This window comes from Apostichopus japonicus, chromosome 12, assembly GCF_037975245.1.
Source record: "Apostichopus japonicus isolate 1M-3 chromosome 12, ASM3797524v1, whole genome shotgun sequence".
NCBI classification, from domain to species: domain Eukaryota; kingdom Metazoa; phylum Echinodermata; class Holothuroidea; order Aspidochirotida; family Stichopodidae; genus Apostichopus; species Apostichopus japonicus.
Genome location: NC_092572.1, coordinates 3,620,783 through 3,641,531, shown reverse-complemented (window position 1 = coordinate 3,641,531; position 20,749 = coordinate 3,620,783). Strand labels below are relative to the sequence as shown.

At 35.8% G+C, this 20,749-nt stretch overlaps 2 protein-coding genes across 4 annotated transcripts in view; both read right to left on the bottom strand.

Moving 5' to 3' along the window:
• Positions 1-20,749, bottom strand: part of LOC139977156 (neural cell adhesion molecule 1-A-like) — a 61,013-nt gene that overhangs the window by 12,047 nt on the left and 28,217 nt on the right. The gene's annotated exons all lie outside the window — the stretch shown is intronic.
• LOC139977153 (uncharacterized) lies at positions 2,880-20,328 on the bottom strand. Of its 3 annotated transcripts, XM_071986308.1 has the most exons (9): positions 19,676-20,038; positions 18,790-19,107; positions 18,370-18,660; positions 17,544-17,846; positions 6,416-6,532; positions 6,039-6,081; positions 3,768-3,847; positions 3,454-3,493; positions 2,880-3,016 (listed from the first exon to the last, which is right to left on the bottom strand). In XM_071986308.1, the coding sequence occupies exons 1-9, from the start codon at positions 19,752-19,754 to the stop codon at positions 2,920-2,922; spliced, it is 1,368 nt and encodes a 455-aa protein (XP_071842409.1). In that variant the 5' UTR covers positions 19,755-20,038; the 3' UTR covers positions 2,880-2,919. The 3 variants fall into 3 exon arrangements, with proteins under 3 accessions (XP_071842409.1, XP_071842408.1, XP_071842407.1); XM_071986307.1 differs by lacking the exons at positions 2,880-3,016; positions 3,454-3,493; positions 3,768-3,847; positions 6,039-6,081; positions 6,416-6,532 and adding exons at positions 7,008-7,179; positions 7,912-8,231; positions 16,304-16,597; positions 16,926-17,228 and having other exon boundaries at positions 19,676-20,328; XM_071986306.1 differs by lacking the exons at positions 2,880-3,016; positions 3,454-3,493; positions 3,768-3,847; positions 6,039-6,081; positions 6,416-6,532 and adding exons at positions 7,636-7,753; positions 7,912-8,231; positions 16,304-16,597; positions 16,926-17,228 and having other exon boundaries at positions 19,676-20,328.

Sequence of the window (20,749 nt, the reverse complement as noted above, 5' to 3'; positions counted from 1 at the left end):
ATGAAAGTGTACAATCTTAATAATAATAATAATGATGATGACGATGACGACCGTAATAATAATATAATAATAACACAGTTCTTATAAAGCGCAACACACAACAAAGTCTTGATGTGTTGTACACAAAACAAACATGTACACAAAATGAAATAAACCTTCTTGTACGTGCTGCTGTTCCACCTCTAACTTCTAACCCCACACCCATTCAGCATGGTACCTTCAAATGTGATCGTACTTCGAGATGCATCGTCTGCAGCCACCACATTGTTGAATCCAATTCCATCACCAGCCACAGCATGCAACTCACACACAAGACTAAGGGTCACATCACTTGCACTACCACCAATGTCATCTATCTGATCTCTTGTAGAGTTTGCGGCATCCAGTATGTTGGCGAAACCAAAACCACCCTCAAGAAGCGATTCTATGGTCACAGATCCACAGTCAACACCATGAAGACTGAGACCCCAGTTGGAGAACATTTTAACCTTCCCAACCATACCATTAACGACATGTCCCTACAGGGGATTGAATCCTTAGGTAGCCGTCCTGACCTAGTACGTATCAGCAGAGAGAGGCTCTGGATGCAACGCCTTCGTACCATTCAACCTCATGGGCTGAACATTCAGGAAGGACATGACTAACTTTCCTCTGTTCCCTACTCCTTCTCCCCTTTCTCCCTCCCCCCCCCCTTTCACTCTTCCTCTCACAGCTCTCTTCCCCTCCATTTTTCTTCACACCTTTCTGTCTTTGTCCCTCTCCAGTTTATTCCTTACCCTGTGCCTTTAATCCTCTCTTTGTCCCTCCACAGTTTATCTCCTTCCTCTCCTCTTCTCCTGTTGCTTTCTACTTATAATCCCCTTTCATCCATCTCATTGTGTTCACCGTGCTCATTAACCTGTCTGTATTCTGTGCGTGTTTTTGTCCCCTCTGTTACTGTAACTTGTCATTTAGCCTCTGAAGAAGATCCTGCTAGGATCGAAACGTCAGGCCAACTTACTTTTACACAAAATGAAATACACTACAACCGTGAAAACATATGAAGTTATTAACATACTGAGCACATTTGACATGCTCTGGGTGACTATTAAAAAAAAAGCCGAAGCACATTGAAAGGAACGTTGGCCGTATGGCTTTGTGGATACCGGGTGTGATTTTGTACTAGACCTTAGACGGCGCGCTGGAGTGTAGTTTTGCACAACTCAAATAACGAGGAGCGATGCCATAAATACACTTAAAAGTTAACATGATAACTTTGAAGTCAATGCGCAGTTTGGCAGGGATCCAATTAAGGTCGGTGTGATGTTAGAGACACGACCAGACTGTGAGACCAATCTGGCAGCAGATTTCTGAATGCGTTTTAATTTGCTCAATTGATGATCTGGTAGACCAAACAGCAAACTGATACAGTTATCTAATCGAGAGGAGATGAATGCATGAACAAGACTCTCAGTTGTTCGTCCGTCGAGGAAACTACAAATTTACCGCTTTTATAAAGAGCATAAAGTGCTGCATGGCAAATGTTATTTACAAGCGAATCCATCTTTAGGTTGTTATCAAATATGACCCCTATATTCATATTCAATAAGAACGTTACCGATAATGACATATGAAACAGGTGGTACCCATCTGAAGCGAGATGATAGGTGAATAATTTCGGTGTTGTCATCGTTCAATTTCATATCATTTGTAATAGACCAATATTTGATATCTCTGACACAGGATTCCGATTATGAAAGCATAGCAATAGTTTATCGTGTCTCATGAGAGTGTAAATTGCGTATCATCAGCATCGTACCATGACTTTGAATAATGTCCTCCAGAAGAGAAGTGTACATGATGAACGTAAACGGGCTGATAACAGAGCCTTGTGGCATCCCCCTCGTTTACAACTTGAGATCTATGAGTCATATATGTTTGAACCAATTTCGTACCGTGTCTGCAATACCATATCTGTTTACAAGGCCGTCAAAAAAAGGTAATGATTAATTGTATCAAATGCTGCAGAATAATCCAGCATTCCAAAACTGCTTCATCTCCATAGTCAGCAGCAAATAACAAATCGTTATTCACACGTAATAAAGCTGTCTCTGTGCTGTGGTAAGATATGTATGCGCTCTGCTATTATTCCGAAAGAGGTGATCTTTCAATCTTAACTTTAGTAAATCATTAGTAACAAACTAGAAGTAACAAAATTATAATTATTCTCAATGATCTCGTTCATCACAATGAATATTTTTAATATATGTTAACATTTTTAACAAATATAATCTTTTCAGGCAATTAATTTGTAATATTATTACCAACGAAAGTATTCTCGAGTTTTTAAAGAATGGTGCCTCTGAAAGTGTGGTCGTTCTGAAAATGCTATCAAGAACAAATGAACACAGTTTCTTCGCATATATATATTCTATTGATGGCGTTCTGAAAATACTATCATAAACAAACGAAAACATATCCTTCGCTAACATAATATTCATTTCATTTCATTAATTAATATTAATATTTAATTCTAGCAAATCAGAAATGTTCATAAGAATTATCAAAGACAAGTGCATTGTTCTATCTACAGAATTTTGTTTGTGTTATTGTTTCCTTTTGTTAATGTATATTTGCTGCATGGAAAATTAGAAAAAGGAAGATAAATGTTTAACAATAAAAAGGAATGCGATATCGTGTTTGAGCTTTCAAGAAGCCAAGCATCACGTTTGATTGCACTTTGCACTTTAATAACACCTACTTTAAAAATGCAAATAACAGGAAGAAAACACAAACAACTGACAGATGGAGCATTATTGAAACTTTGCGTACTGTCAGCGATTTGAAGCATGGTATGATAGGACAGTATAGTATGGTACAGTATTTGTAAAATATAAATTTAAAAGGGCGAAATTTGTTTCCATAGTTGCTAATCCAGATTTAGACATCATATTCTTTTCCAGACGTGTAATCTGCGACACAATCGACGATGACGCAAGGCTCATATCCCCTGTCCCCATCCTCCTCACAGCTGGGACTATAAAAATGAAAAAGAGAAAAACTACAAACATGATTCATTGAAAGGTTCGTCTTTCATGAATACGTTACGGCCTTTTGCTAATACTACTAATATTTTTTTTTAATAAAGTATTATTAACATAATGTGAAGCTAATGTTTAATATGCAGGATCACCGCATAATCACAAATTAGAGAAAGAAATACGTTTTTGCTTTATGTAAGGGCCTATTTTATTCAATTCACTAAAAACATTATATCATTACAAATATGGCTAATGGTAATTATTGAATGTGGAATGTGGTAAGCTACAGAAACAAACTCTACATCTATATCTCTGTTACTTGAAATAATGGACAGTCATATTACTAAAACTTTCAAACAGAATATGAAATCATACTTGTTTTTGTAAAACTTACATTCTAAAATATAATAAAGTAATAAACAAAGTTACATACATTTCATATATAGAATTAGTGGTTGCGTGAAGCTGAATATCTGCAGAGTAAATGGAAGGACATGTAACGATAAGAATAAATATAAGCAAATGAGTAATTATAGCAAAATCGTCTGTATCGAAGTAATATTGTCCAAGTGCTCATTTGGGTAAGGAAGTAATACTTCTATTGTTCGGATACCTGATATGAAACTTTTCAACTTAGAAAATGAAGATAATAAAGAAGCCAACATGAAAAGTGCTTCAAGAATGATTTATATGACAAAAATGTGCTTTCTTTAGATTATTAGTAAACAAAATGGTTGCAGTGTATACCTGCAGGGTAATTGTCATAGTGAACACTATGTTTTCTCTCGTTCTTGTCATTATCTCCGTTACTCTCTTCTTTCTGAAATCTATCTCGACAGAAAAGTTAAGATATATTAAGATTTATAAAAGGTTTATAAAAGTTAATCGTATATACTTCCACCAGGTATAGTAGTTTTATCATGAACATAACAAGTATGCTATGGTTGGAAATATTGCAACATTTAAATATAAACTGCAAACTTAACCAATATATGTAATCTAGACTGTGATGGTATGAACACAGTTTCGAATGTAAATCTATCGTACAGTTATGTAGTGTATGTAATGTTCAACATATCTTTATACAATATATCTGTTTAAAGAACACTCGAAGGCTGGTAAGGTTTAAAAAGGTTAATCTTATATCCTTCCACCAGGTATATTAATTTCATCATGAACATAACAAGTATGCTATGCGTGGAAATATTGCAACATTATAATATAAACTGCAAACCTAATCAATATATGTAATGCAGATTGTGATGGCATGAACAAAGTTTCGAATGTAAATCTATCGTACAGTTATGTAGTGTATGTAATGTACAACATATCTTTATACAATATATCTGTTTAAAGAACACTCGAAGGCTGGTAAGGTCAAAATTAATATGGTACACAGCAATACGTAGTACAGCATGAAGACCCGCACGGGTATAGTTGGTGAAGCAACACGGATGTGTTTATGTCAAGACGTACAGCGATACAGTTATTTGACATAACGGTCAATGACGTGTGCTACGAATATGTACTTCGTACAGTACACAATATACTGTGAAAAGCTATATAGTGACTGTTCTGTCACAAATACAGGTGAACAATTCCATCAAGAAAGTTCTTAAACAAACAGTTAACTTTGATCAGTGATCACTGTTACTATCTTCTTTCTGAAATCTATAACGACATAGACGTTAGCTAAAAGGAATTAAGAAGAACGGAGAAAGTTAATCCTATATACTTCCACCAGCTTGATTGATTTCATCATGAACATAACAAATAAGCTATGCGTGGAAATCTTTCAACATTTAAAAATTAATTGCAAACTTTAGGAAACAACATATGCAATCTAGACTGTGATGTCATGAAAAAGTTTTGAAAGTAGACCTATCAAACAGTTATGTAGTATATGTAATGTACAAAATATGTTTATACAGTAGATCTTTATAAAGAAGATATCCAGGCTGGTTAAGTCAAAAATAGGCTATATATAACGACGTTATACAAGGGCATAGTTGGTATAGCAACCGATGTCTGTATGTCAAGACGTACAGTGAGCCTGGCAGTGGATAGACATAACGGTCAATGAATGACGTGTGCTACGATTTCGTACTTTGTACAGTTCACTCTATACTGTGGTAAGCTATATAGTAACTGTTCAGGCTCAAATACATGTTAACAATTCCACCAAGAGAGTTCTAAAACAAACAGTTAACTTTGATTAGACTGGGAAAGGTGTTAACCAGGTTAAGAACTATTAATTCTTTTACTGTTCCTCGATTCGTGCATTAATGAAATATATTTGCTGCTGTGTTCACGATCAGTTATGGCAGATCACCCGATACTCATAGCTAGTACAGTAACTACTATTCAAGTTCCACAACCGTGCATCAGTAACTACTGCGCTGTGTTAGCAACACGGTAACATGTGTTACAGGTGGCACAGTAAGTACTGCAAAGCTGTTACACGTTCCCATGTAAGACAAAGAACTGCGCGAATGGACAAGAAGTCTATTAGTATTTGACTTATTACTATATTAAGGCCTAATTTAGACGTGGAACTACTCATAAGGCTAATCTAGGTTCCCCCTCCCCCACCTTAGGTCCCGTTTTGTATATATATTTGTATCTATTTGAGACTTGCACACTATCATCTGTCCGTGAAGAATGTTTCAAGCAATGGATTTACTAATACGATTAGAAAAAAAAATGAGGCTACCATCTGAATCTCGCATGCAGTATACAACTAGGGAGTAATCTTCGTTACCCAGCGGCCGCGCATTTTCACCTTTCGGACTCTTAGTTCAACGTGTAACAGCTTTGCAGTAATTACAGTGCCACCTGTAACACATGTTACCGTGATGCGAACACAGCCTAGTAGTTACTGATGCACGGTTGTGGAACATGAACAGTAGTTACTGTACTAGCTATGAGAATCGGGTGGGCAGATGTAAGAAACAACAATAAAAGCTATACTCTTTTCACGGTGTCAAACGTATAATATGTGCATATTTGAAAATATACCTTTTACGATTGGAAGGGAATACGCAACTTCTATCATGTCTGTCTGAAAAGATAATACAAATATTTTTAAGTTGGAAATAAACCCTACTTAATATTAAACGCAGTTTCCTTTGAAGCATTGGGTTAAACAATTACCTCTAATGTTAAGCAGTTTCGGTTCATTAATATCCATTTCAATGACATAAAGAAGAAAGTATCGATTTGTGTTCTTAAGAAACTTATACATGTAGACAATATAACTATATTTTACCTAATTAACAGTAGCTTAAACTTTTCTTTAAGCGAAGCTTAATAAATTAGTAATAGTTTTTCGATGTTGGATTTTTTAATTCTGTTTAAATATAGCCTAAAGTGAACCATGATTATGGTGTACTTACTTTTTAATATTCGTATTAGCAAAGCCACTAGAAATATTAAAGCAAGAACAACTGAAATGACGGCTGCTAATAATTGTCGTGGTAAATACACCGTAGATACATTTCCAATAGATGTCACTTCAAAAGAAAAATAAATGCTGTAAGATTTGACTTTGGTCAACGAGATAGATTGAATGTACCTATTACTCAATAGTCAATGGATCAATTAAAATACACACAAAACTATATACAGACCAACTGTGACTATGCAGACCGTGGGCATTGATTCTACATTGGTTGAAGGACTAGGTCATGTCGTTGAGGTTGATAACATTGAAACATTAAGTTTCATAGATTAACAAAAGAGAAAGGAATCTAGTATGCCTTATATCTGAACATTTGTTATGTTATTTTCAGAAATGATTTGAGCTTCAGTGAAACTGCCCGCTAAACACACACTTTATTAAACAAACGTACAGTTGTGAACTTACTATTTATTTCAATTGTCTTACTTGACGCATATCCTTCTGAATTATTAGCCACACACTGGTATTTCCCAGAATCGTTCATTGCTAGACTATTCAGCTCAAACTTCCAAGTAGTAATACTTTTGTTGCTCATCTTGGCTTTGATGGGAAGGTGTGTCCACTCAGTTCCATTCATGTTCGGGATCATAACTAACACTGTATCAGGGGGAGGATATCCGTCAGACTGACACTCAATAATTATGCCACTTCCTTCGGGGACCGTAGTTGAGAGGCTCAGCATACGTACACTGGCTGGATCTGTTACAAAACAATTAAATTTGACATATATAATTGTATGCTATGCTACACATGTTCAACGGTGCCAGTAGTGAACAGTAGGCTGGCTTGCTATTTTTTTTAAAGAAATTGACATAAAATGACGTTTCACAAAGAATTTATTTTCGAATGTATCTTGTCCATTTTGTTCCTAAAAAACCTAAATTGATACCAATACGTGTGAATGGTAATAAGTTCACCTGTATAATCCAGTTATATCTTCATGAGCATGAATGTGAAATATTATACATCGTTTTGTATTTATTCTATTACTAATATTGGACTTTCATTGCCACTTCCGAGTAAACAGACATCTTTTTACGCAACGAACACCTTAACAATTGACGATGATAGCTGCGACGCACTTCGCTACACATATTTTTCATAGCTCCCGCTAAAGAATACGTCTTCACTTCATGCAAACTAAGCAGAGGTCCACTTTGATTAAGAGTCCACATGATGATGTCTTCTACTGCAAGGGATACATATAAACAGCATGAAACTGAAAGTGTCTCTTTTTCTGTGGCACCATTTGCCATTGACACGGATGGAATAGCTGCGGGAAAAAGGGTACTAAGATGGTTGATATGGTTTAAAATGAAAGGTGAAGTTCATATTGAACATTGATCAAGCTAGTTAAAAGTAGAACAGTACTTTAAAATATATTGCCTTTTACATTACACAGTAATAGTTTATGAAATTCTTGGTCCTTACCGATAACTGAAACTTGAATGAATCTTTCTGACGATCTTCCTGTGTCCAAAAAATCCATACGACAGGTATATGTACCTGGATCAAGAAAGTTGACATTGTAAATCTCCAGTGCAGCAAACACGCCGTCTTCTTAAACAGTATAGACGTGTATTCCACAGTCGTCTTAACTACGTTGTACACTTGTGAATCATGTTGAAAGACTGTTGACTGCGGCAAATTCCACGTGACGATTGGCACATGTCCACTCGTGTCAAAGTTTAGCTCTATCTTCCCAACGGTACCAAATTGTGTCAGAATTTCGGTGTTCTCGTTCAGCGATACTGCAACATAAAAACAAACATTTGTTATGCTCCAGAAGGAATCCTAGAAAGCGGATAATACAGATAAGAAGGAACAAACTGTAACTAACGAAGTAGTTATATTTTAAGAGATTGTTTGTTTGCAAAGAACTGAGCAATCGGCGAAATAACTACGAAACCTTGATTATATTATGTAACGTTTCCATATTTAGTTTCACAATGAGCCAGAGAGTATTACAACATATTTTAGGCTGGCCATTTGTACTTCATCGCTCACTTCCTGAACGTCTACATGTTCAACTTATTGTTAAAATTAACTTAATGGAATTATCACACATGATGAGTTTGAACAAAATGACGAGGTGTATAAATGAAAACAACTTTGGCAATCTTTATCATATATAAAGCAGGAAAGTATTTCCCGTCTGTAAAATTTAACTTTTTAATTTAAATATTGTTTGAAAGCAGCGATAACCAGGACATGGTTGATTGAATGATTAATAGAAACAATGGAAGTAAATGAACTGAATTGTAATTTCGTTACGTTAATTTGTTTTCCACAACATGTGTTAAATGTACAGCACAGTGTCTAAATATAAATATAATGCATATACAAACATGTTGTGAAGGAAGAAAACCAATACTAAAAAACAAATCTGAGGCTTGTTGAGAGCTAACTCCCTGATAAATTACAAACACAGAAAGAAACATATATATATAGTAATTACAATTAGAAGCAAGAACCCATCCCTAAGCTGACAACACCCATGTCCGAGTTTTGACCCCCCCCCCCCCGATTCCACCCATTTTACATTCGTATCAAATGTAGTACGATCATACAAATACCTCATGTGCAATTTCATTTCGTCAATGACATCACCAAAAAAGACCCCCGGAGAAGTCAAATGAAAGAGTTAGACTTAACTAGTACATGCTGATATAATGTTTTGTAAAATGATTCCTAAAAGCTTGTATACTTGGCTTGCAAATCAATGTTGCTGGTAACATTTAAAAGAGTTCCAAACATTTACTGCCCGGTAACGTAAGGAACTTTGTGAGAAACGTGAAAAGGGGTGACAGGGTTCCGCCAAAAATTGTGCATGTCGGGTACCATATCTGCGTATGAACCTACTTTTTCGAAAGAATGAAAAGTTATTCGGCAGAAGAATGTTCAGAAATCTATATGCAAAGAAGTGAACCCCGAAAATAAGGATATCATGTACTTTCAAAAGATGCAAGGACTTAAAAATATCACATGTTGGATCTCTTGGTCCAGCCGTCGAAATGTGCCTAACTGATCTCTTCTGTAGAATATACAGATTATGTACATGACATGAACTAGCATCAGACCAAACTGATGAGCAACGGTTTAAGTGAGGATAAATTAAAGTAAGATAAAGGCTATGAATAAATGTACGATATGTGACTAACCCAACTCATTTTCGATTCAATAATGACATCTAAAAATTGAGTTGAAGCCTTTAAACAGTAACATTAACATATATATTGAAATCGTTATCTGTAAGGCCGGCAGAATGATTAAATGCAACCTAACTAGTCTTAGCTACATAAAGTAAGGATTCTTAGAAGCAAAGCAGTCAAAGAATATAGAGAGTTTATGGCAGATCATCTTTTCAAGTCGTTATAGATTATTGTCAGAAAAGAAAATGTTTGAATCGTCCGCAAACAAAACAACTGAGGCATTCCGAGATAGATGATGAAGGTCAGTTACATAACTAATAAAGAGAAGTGGTCAATCATAGTTAGATAGAAACTTTATTGTCCATTTCAGAAAACAAAGAACGGAAATTATTTTCCGTCGACAGTAAACATATCATATCTGAACTCGTTCCATTAAAAGCAGTAAATTGTTTTCTTTTTGCCATGTAGCCATGACACCAGCTATGTAGATTAGTTATGTGGCCACGACATCAGCTATGTGGCCATGACATCAGCTATGTGGCCATGCCACACCTCTAAAACTTTAATAAGAGAGTTTATTCAGGAATATGTTGTAGTCAATTGTTTCGGGCGCTTTATGCAGGTCCAAAAATATTCCCAGTGATATATTTTTACTCAGCGATAGCTTTGTGTAACTTGTCGATAGCATCTTCCATGGCAACTTCAGTAGAACGTCCAGAGCGGACACCGTACTCACTGATATGAGATTGTGATAAGAAAAAAAGCATGCTTGGACTCTACAAAACATCAGCTTGTCAAGAATCTTTTATAAACTAGACAAAACAGAGATTGGTCCGTAGTTAATGTAGGTCTTACTTCGGCTACTTTAGATACGCTCCTTTTGTAAGATAAATGGAAAATATAAGTTTAAGGTCGACATATAAATGTGATAACTTGACGAAGGGAGAAATGCTATCATAACCCGCAGATTCCTTTAGGTCTAGTTAGTTGTAGCCTGTTATTACAGCCCCCGGGACATTTGTAGGAACTAGGAACATTTAGTGAGGGTTGCTATGAGTTGGTTATCTTTGAGCAAGTGACGGACTAAGGTTTGTAACAACAATATTAAAGCATGAGCGATACTTTGAGAAAAAGATAAAATAGATCATGTTCATCATCAAAGTTGTCAGGGTTGTCTGAAAATGTTGCGGTTTATGCAAAATGTCATTTCTATTTCCCCAAGTACGTTTTATATCATTTATTTATTTATTTTTTAATATCTCTATGAAGTACATTTTCCTAGCTATTCGCACAATATGATAATTTTGATAAAATGACTTTTTTCCTGCGTAGATTGTTTAAAAAAATATCTATAACGTTTGTATTTATGTTTCACTGACTGAATGAGGCGTTTAGTAAACCAAAGTACTTCTACTCATTAGTACTTATTATATAAGTTTTCTGCAAATTTGATAGAATATTTTGTAAGCAAAATTTGTTTCATTTGCGCCTAAAACATGTTACCAGGCCATTTGTACGATGTGTTAAATGAAGGACTGAACGTTTTTACCAGAATAATTTCGGAAGCGTAATTTGGGACAATCATTAATCTGACAGGTATTCACGAAAGTGGTCATTTATATCTGTAAGGAGAATCATCCAAAACATTAGCATCCACCGTGCTGAGTGTATTGTCAATAAGTGAAATAATACTACTTGTTACCAAAGTATAGGCTGGCTGATTGAAATAAATGGAATGAGTAACTTGAATATAAATTTACTGAATATATCTATATTGGAGTACCATAAATTTGTTTTGTTAGGTTGAACTGTTAAAATAAGACACTTACCTGACAAAGAAACTATGGAAGCTAATAACAACCATCTTGTTAAGGCAAACGTTGTCTTAATAAGGTTTTGTATCCATAGGTAGGTTAAATGTTTCTTGCAAAATGTCGTTGGTTGAACTGAAGACAAGTCTTGACGCTTTATAGAACTTTTTTGAAAATCGCAGTAGCTGCCTCAAGGAAGCAAACGACTGTCTCTTTTCTGTTAATCAAACTGAGCTTTATGGTTGTTAATATAAAACTTGAGTTTATTATTAATGAGAGTTTTATTTTGTATTTGACTCTTTTTAATAATAATTAATCTTAATAATTTGTTATGAAAGTGAAAGACGCACTTTCCGTCGAGTAATACGGCGACAATAAGTGCTAACAAATCATATTAATCAAGTAGTCTTTTAACAGGAATAGCTCCTTATGTGGTATGATAAAATAATGAAAGGGTCTCCGCGGTGTTTGTGTTTTACATATCACATTTCTTTTGTTATAGAACACTTACTAATTTTATGTTGTATTCAAAAGTGAGCGAGTTTTACTTTTCCCCGTCCACTACAGGCAAGTCGGCCCAATCCTGGGCATATCCGACCCCTTTCGCTTTTACAGAATGTTTATAATCTTTTACTTAAGGTCGATTACGAAACTCCACAACAATGGCTACTATAGAAAATGAAGTAGTGTACAAACTAACGTTGCACAAATATTAAAGCTCAAGCACGTATACATTGGTATAAATGTAAATTTTACTTTCTCTCAGAGAATGAAATTACTGTGAGATGGAAAGTCCTTTTCAGTATCGGAGATGATAGCTTTCCATAAAGTTATAATTTTTCTGCAAATCATAACATTTGTGATCAAAACAATGGCTCAGATATAACGCGATAGTCTCAAAAACAATACAGCTGCACTTTAGAACCATGAGCGTTGTCGCCGAAACTTGTGACAAACCTAACGTTATGATATTTGAATGCCCACATTTGATACCTTATAACACAACTTCGCAATCTCTACACAGGGGAAGTAACGTTACAAGTAGTTGTTCTTGGCGCTTTGAGCACTGCAGATGTCATACTGTTTGCGGACAATAGGTAAGGGACTATAAGCCAATCAAATCACGGGAAATTTGGAAAGCACCATAGACTACTTTTAGCATGAAAATCTCAGTGTGTAAAAGTAAGTTGGCCTGACGTTTCGATCCTAACAGGATCTTCTCCAGAGGCTAAATGACAAGTTACAGTAACAGAGGGGACAAAAACACGCCCAAATACAGACAGGTTAATGAGCACGTTGAACACAATGAAATGGATGAAAGGGGATTATAAGTAGACAAGGGATGGTGAGAAGAAAGCAACATGGGAAGAGGAGAGGTAGGAGATAAACGGTGGAGGGACAAAGAGAGGATTAAAGGCACAGGGTAGGGAATAAACTGGAGAGGGACAAAGACAGAAAGGTGTGGAGAAAGAAAGAAGGGAAGAGAGCTGTGAGAAGATGAGTGAAAGGGGGGGGGGAGGGAGGCAGAAAGGGGAAAAGGAGTAGGGAACAGAGGAAGAGTAAATCATGTCCTTCCTGAATGTTCAGCCCATGAGGTTGAATGGTACGAAGGCGTAGCATCCAGAGCCTCTCTCTGCTGATTCGTACTAGGTCAGGACGGCTACCTAAGGATTCAATCCCCTGTAGGGACATGTCGTTAATGATATGGTTGGGAAGGTTAAAATGTTCTCCAACTGGGGTCTCAGTCTTCATGATGTTGACTGTGGATCTGTGACCATAGAATCGCTTAAGTTGAGGGTGGTTTTTCTTTCGCTAACATACTTATTTTACACATTCTATTGCACAGGCTCTCCAGTGGATAAGCAGTTTGCTAACAGTTTTATTTTATTTTTATTATGAAAATCTCAGAAATACACCTGTTGCCAGTACTGGACTGAAGCAGCACAACTTGTGGATAATTGAAGACATTCATGTTTATTCAATAATGTGTTTTGTTATGCTATTCATTCGCGTAGTTACAAGTGTGTGTACTTGGGATATGTTTCTCATGGAAATAAAGTCCGTGGGACGTAAGCAGCATAAAGATGTCGTCTCCCTGGCTAAAACCTTCCGTTAATAGCAGTTATCAAAGACAAGTGCGTTTTCTATATATGCTAACAATATGTTTGTGCTACTGTTTCCTTTAGTTAATGTGTATTTGTTGAATGGGAAAAGAGAAAATGGGAGATAAATGTATAAAAATATATAACATTAAAATATATACGTGATATTCTATTGTTACATTGATGCACAGCTATTTTATATTCGATTTAACTTGTGTTAGTTCATGTTCATTTCCTTTATGTCGTAACGATAACAAGTTAAGACACCTGTTCCTGTTCATGTTATGTTTCAAAGCAGCCTCCACCGGGATTCGAACCCGGCCCCCCCCCCTTTTATATGCGGACACCCTAACCACTATGCTATGCTAATTGTATGTCCAGGGGTTCTTTACCAGTGAGGAAGGTCGTAATTCCACTGTAGGCATGTATCACCTGTATCGAACAATACTAGTACTAATGATAATACTAGTGACATATTTTCATTATTCTAGAGATCAAACATGATACTAACCAACTCGAAATCATTTGTGATTCCTAAAGCCGGATCTCGAAAGAGTTACTTTGAACAGACTCTGTTAAAAGAAATGGAAACGGCAAAGGCAAATGAATATATATATACTTGAAATCGTAGTGAGCTGGAAAATCCAGAACAGTGAAAAAACTTCCAGCGTCCACCGGGATTCGAACCCGGGCCACCCGCTTTATATGCGGGCACCCACTAGTCTATGGACGCCGATTGCATATATATATATATATATATATATATATATATATATATATATATATATATATATCCACCTCTCTCCACCCCCTCCTCTCTCTCCACCTCTCTCTCTCGCTATATATATATATATATATATATATATATATATATATATATATATATATATATATATATATATATATATATATATATATATCCACCTCTCTCCACCCCCTCCTCTCTCTCCACCTCTCTCTCTCGCTATATATATATATATATATATATATATATATATATATATATATATATATATATATATATATATATATATTGTTACGAGGGCCCATTGTAGCCTAACGCTAGTCACTGCTAGTGAGGAACCTAATGTTATAATATAGAAAGTATTTGAAATTGCCTACTTGATAAATCAATATTTGAGAAATTAGGTCGGGTTACCGTGTCAGAATGTTATAAAACACGATTATTCTGGTATATTCCTTATGATGACACGCTGGTCTCTGGTTAACGTCGGTTTGCGTGACATCGCGTGTAAGCTGTGCACACATCTTCGTGGATTCTCTGGAATGTTCGCGAGATATGCAAAGGACTTCTGGGAAGGAAGAAACTGGGTCGAATCGTTACTCAGGTGTATCGAGAAAGATCTAGATGATTCTCAGTTTCTGAACGAATAAAAGCGACGACACATATTATACCATTCTACTATATATCGTCAGTGCTCAACTGCCAGTAGTTTCTGAAGGATTGAGATATCGATACCAAGATTGATTCTACACTTCCATTCAGAAGTTTGAAGAGGACTTTGCTGTGAAACTACAGTTTTCCAGTCGTTATTGCGGCGAAGGTGAATAATTTCTGTCTCCTTTGAGGAAGTTCGTTACGCCAGGAGTTGGTGGCAATAAGGCTGATTTTGGACTGACTCTTGTAATATTTAGTCGGCGAGAAGTTCGACTTGTGCTTCACTCTATTGTGGCTGGAGGTCCGTCTTCTATTTTGGAGCATCGCCGGAAAGAAGGTGACTGCTGATTCTGGGATCGCGAGAAACTTCGTCGAGGACCAGTGAATTACGCGGTACAACGGACCGAGAATCGTCGTCATCAAGGTCGTGGCCGCTGAGGGATATCGCCGTTGGAAGAGACCAGCGTGTTTTAAAGTGTATGCTATCTTGTCAAGTTTGTGAGTAATTTTCTATATATTTGTAATTACCACTTGTTGTTGTTGGCTCAAACTCCATTGTTCAATATAATTTACGTTCTCATTCAAATTCTCTAGACTCGTCAATTTGTCTGTGTTCCTTACGGAAACGAACCCAGGCTCGTGTCTCGTTAAAATCAATTATCGAGACCTCTCGCATTCCAACGTAACAATATATATATATATATCGCATATATGTTTATATATCGCATATATTTGCATAAAATATAGGAATTAAGCATCGATTTATGTTTTTAGGAAATTTATACAATTTTATTGTAACAACAGTATTTTAAACTTGTGTTTTTCAAAACAAATGTACTACATTATTAAAGCGCTTTGAACAGTCTCGTTCGTTTTACATTGTAATATATGGCAATATCGTTTTCAGACTTTCCTTAATAACTAAGAGAGTTCACAGTTCTTCCCAATACTGTATTGTTCAATTCTGTCTTATACATAGCTTAAAGTGAAACCATGATTATGATAATGATATACTTACTTTTAAATATTTGTAATAGCAGAGCCACCAGAAAAGTGAAAGCGAGAACTGCTGAAATGACGATTGCTAATAATGCTCGTGTTAAACACACCCTAGATAAATACACACAAACTATGTGCAGACCAACTGTGACTAAGTAGACTGTGAGCATTTATTCAGTGCATTGGTTGATGGACTTGTTCACGTCTTTGAACGCGATTACCATGAAGCATTATTTTCAATCAAAATTAAAAGAAAGAAATCTTGTTGGCCGTATTTTGAACTATTTCAGAAATGATTAAAGCTCTAGTGAATCTGCTGGGAAAACGCACACTTTATTAAACACACAGTTCCGAACTTACCATTTATTTCAATATTCTTACTTGACGCATATCCTTCTGAATTATTAGCCACACACTGGTATTTCCCAGAATCGTTCATTGCTAGGCTTTTCAGCTCAAACTTCCAAGTAGTAATGCTTTTGTTGCTCATCTTGGCTTTGATGGGAAGGTGTGCCCACTCAGATCCATTCGTGTTCGAGAGCATACCTAACATTGTATCAGGGGGAGGATATCCGTCAGACTGACACTCAATAATTATGTCACTTCCTTCGGGGACCGTAGTTGAGCGACTCAGCATACGTACACTGGCTGGATCTGTTACAATGCAATTAAATTAAACATATATCATTTATGCAGTGCTGCAAATGTTAAAAGGTTTCAGTAGTTAACAGTGTGCTGCTTTGCTATTTTGTATACGGAAAGTGGTATCAGATAACATGACATAAAGAACTTTTATTCGAAGGTATTGTCATTTTATTGATAACGAAACCTAAACTCAGGCGTTAAATTTGTGGCCCACTTTAGGAACTATATTTAAAAACATTCTGGTAAAATGAAGAACTAAACCAACTGATAACTTTTGGTGTGAATATCAATAAGTTCACCTCTCTTTTTAGTTACTTGTTCATAAATAAAGACTTACATTTAGATACAAGATTCAATACTTGTGTTGTTGCAGCTGGGGGTATCTCGTTGATAGCGAAGCATCTGACTTGTAGAGGCTGCTCCACCACGACGTGTATCATGAACGTCCAATACGTGAATGGTTCTTTATGATAAACATACTCAGTGACGTTGGCATGGTTTTCCCAATCTCTTTCTGTTGACAGCCATTGTAATTCTACACTTGGTCTAGGGTTACCCTCAGAAATGCAGCATACGTTGGCAAACTGGTGAACAGATAGATGTAGTAAGCTATTCTCTGCGTATCGGATTGAAGCTGGGTCTAATGAACAATACGAACAATAAACACGAATTGATATATTAGCTTAACCAACCAAAAAAACGTAGTTCATGTGTGTACCGCATGGATATGTTGAGAATTGACTTAAGTTGACATTTCACTAAATTATCTTGTCCTTTTTGTTGGTAAAGAAACTTCAATTAGGAGTTAAATTCGTAGCACAGACTTGGAACTGTGAAGAAAACTTTTTAAAACAGTTTTGGTACTATATAAAACCCAGCCAACTGATACCCTTGAATGTGAAAGGTGATCATTTCACCTGTAATTTTTGTTACTTTTTCATAATTGATCACTTACATTTAGCTACAACATTCAATACTTGTGTTGTTGCAGCTGGGGGAATCTTGTTGATAGCGACGCATCTTACTTGCAGAAGCTGTCTCACGGCCACGTGTATCATGAAGGTCCAATACGTGAATGGTTCTATATGATAAACATACTCAGTAACGTTGGTTAGGATATTCCAATATCCTTCTGTTGACAGCCATAGTAATTCAACACTTGGTCTAGGGTTACCCTCAGAAATGCAGCATACGTTGGCAAACTGGTAAACAGATATATGATGTAAGCCGTCCTCTGCGTATCTGATTGAGGCTGGATCTACCTTTCAAACAGTTTAACAATTTAAACAATCACCGATATCTATTGGAATCAATGAGTTGGTTTAAAGAAAAATGGCAATGTATTTACATAATTCAGAATTAGCGTATTCAAAACATAATTTATTTATGAACATCATTCATGTGTGTACCGCATGGAAAGGAATGATAAAATCATCTGCCGCTATTGGATTCAATGATTTGGTTTAAAGAATAAAACTGATTTAGTGGGATAATGCAAAGTTATCCTGAATTTTGAAATAATTAATATCGAATACAATGGGTCTCACAACCTACCTTACATAGGCGATATACATAAAGTAGGCTTCTTCCTCTTGACAGTGAGTAGAATACATAATAATGTACGAACTGTGTATTTTCCTGTATGACCATTAACATATATTTAGTTTTTAAGCTTACACCTTCTTAGACGAAAATGTAAAAACTCATTTTCATTTTTATATATCTTCACGAGCATGACTGTGAAATATTATACAACGTATGGTGCACATTGTATTACTTACATTGGACGTTCATTGCCACTTCCGAGTAGACATTCATCGGTTTACGCAACGAACACCTTAACAATTGACGATGATAGCGGCGATTTACTTCAAAGATAATCTCACTACTCAATTGTTTCATAACTCCCGCTGAAAAATACGTTTTCACTTCTTGCAAAATTTGCAACGATCTACTTTGATTGATAGTCCATGTGATGGTATCCTCTACTGCAAGGGATACATTTATACAACATGTAGCTGAAATTGTCTCATTTTCTGTGGCATCATTTCTCATTGACACGGATGGAAAAGCTGCGGGAGTGAAAGAGACTAAGATCGTTGACATTGTTTAAAAAAGGTGAAGTTCATATTGAGCATTTATTAAGCTAGTTAATTAGCTCTGCTAAACAGAAATGTTTTATTTAAATGTGTGGTTCTCACCGATGACTAAAACTTCAATGGCTCTTTCTGACGATCTTCCTGTGTCCGAAAAATCCATACGACAGGTATATGTACCTGCATCAAGAAAGTTGACATTGTAAATCTCCAGTGCAGCAAACACGCCGTCTTCCGCAACAGTAGACCTGTAGTCTTCAGTCGTCTTAACTACGTTGTCCACTTGTAAATCATGTTGAAAGGTTGTTGAGTGCGGTAAAGTCCACGTGACGATTGGCACATGTCCACTCGTGTTGAAATTAAGTTCTATTTTCCCAATGGTACCAGATCGTGTTATAATTTCCGTGCTTTCGTTCAGTGATACTGCAACATAAGCAAACAATTACTTTTGTTCGATGAACAACTACAGAATTAGGATATTGAATACCAAAGGAAATTAAGTAACGAACTAACCTTTATTTAAACAGATTATTTGTTTTCAAATAACTGAGCAATTTGGAGCAATAACTTAGAACCCTTGATTATAGTAGGTTCCTTTCGCATGTTTAGCTTCACAACAAAGCAGGAGTATATAAAAATATACCAGGCTGGCAATTTGTGCTTCATCGTACACTTTCTGAGCGTTTAAATGATTACATTAATGGTATTTACTTTGAATAGCACACATCATGAACTTGAACACAATCGTCTGACGTATAAGTGGCACCAAGTTAGGCATTTTTATCATGTTAAGAGGAAAGTATTTCCCGTCTATAAGTTTCATTTGATTAAAACCGTTATGGTTCGAAGGCAGCGATAAACATGACGTATTTGAAATAAAATGGAAATATGTGAATTGAATTGTAATTTATCGAATATATCTAAACTGGCGATTTTTAGATTCGTTCCTATTGTTGAACTAATTTAAAAATGCTAATAATTTGACACTTACCTGATAACAAAACTATGAAAGCGAATAACAACCATCTTATGTAAAGTGATAGTTGTATGAAATAGGTTTTCGCGTCCATGAGTGGGTCAAAGGATTCTTGCAATATTTCGCTGGTTAAACTAAAAACAAATCTGAACGCTGAATAAAACTGTTATGAAAAATCGCAATAGCTGCCTCCAGGAAGCAAATTACAGTTTCTTACCTGGTTATAAAAACTAGCTTATTGTTGTTAATATTAAACTTGACTTGACTATCATTATAGATATTTTACTTTCTATATGAATTTATTTTAAAAGTTTAATACAAATAACAATGGTTTCTGAAAGTAAAAGACGGACGATTCGTCAAGTAGGGCACATTAATAAAACAATTAGTGATGAAAAGTATACGTATTATTAACATACCATAATAATCAAGTAACGTTTTAACAGAAAACGCTCCTTGTCTGGAGTAATGAAAACAATTATAGGATCTCCATGGTGTTTGTGTTTAACATGCCGCCTAGCTCTGGTTACAAGAAAGACTATAACACATATTGATCATATATTTTATTGAAACTCGTCCCCGTCCACTACAGGCAAGTCGGCCCAAACCCGGCCGGTTCCGACCCTTCTCGAATTATAGTATGTAAATAAATTGTACGTAATTTGATTACAAAAAAATTTACGCAAGTTTGCAACAAAGAAAGTACTGTGACATGAATGTACATTTTACTTTGACAAATCTCATAAGGAGAGAATGAACATATTGTGAGATTTAAAATGTATAAATGGTCTTAACTCATAACATTTTTTTATCACAGCAGTGATTCAGATATAACGTGAGAGTCTCAAAACAGCTGCACCTAGAACTTGTTTCAAGGACTAACATTCGATAGCCTATAGCACAAACTCTGCTATCTCTACACAGTGTAAATAAATGTTATAAGCAGTTGTCCTTGAACAACATACTCTGTGAGCATGGAGCACGGTAGATGCGAGAAGTTTTGTTACAATGGGTAAGGGACTTTTAGTAAATAAATCCAGGGAAATTTGGAAAAGCACCATAAGGTACTTATCATGAAAATCTCAGTAA

Excerpts from the sequence above, each read along its gene's own strand:
- LOC139977153 (XM_071986306.1), bottom strand. The coding sequence starts at position 19,754 with ATGGACGCGAAAACCTATTTCATACAACTATCACTTTACATAAGATGG. Across the intron at positions 18,661-18,789 it reads CATTGAAGTTTTAGTCATCG|CTTTTCCATCCGTGTCAATG; the intron begins GTGAGAACCACA and ends TCACTCCCGCAG. Across the intron at positions 7,754-7,911 it reads CATTCAAGTTTCAGTTATCG|CTATTCCATCCGTGTCAATG; the intron begins GTAAGGACCAAG and ends TTTTTCCCGCAG.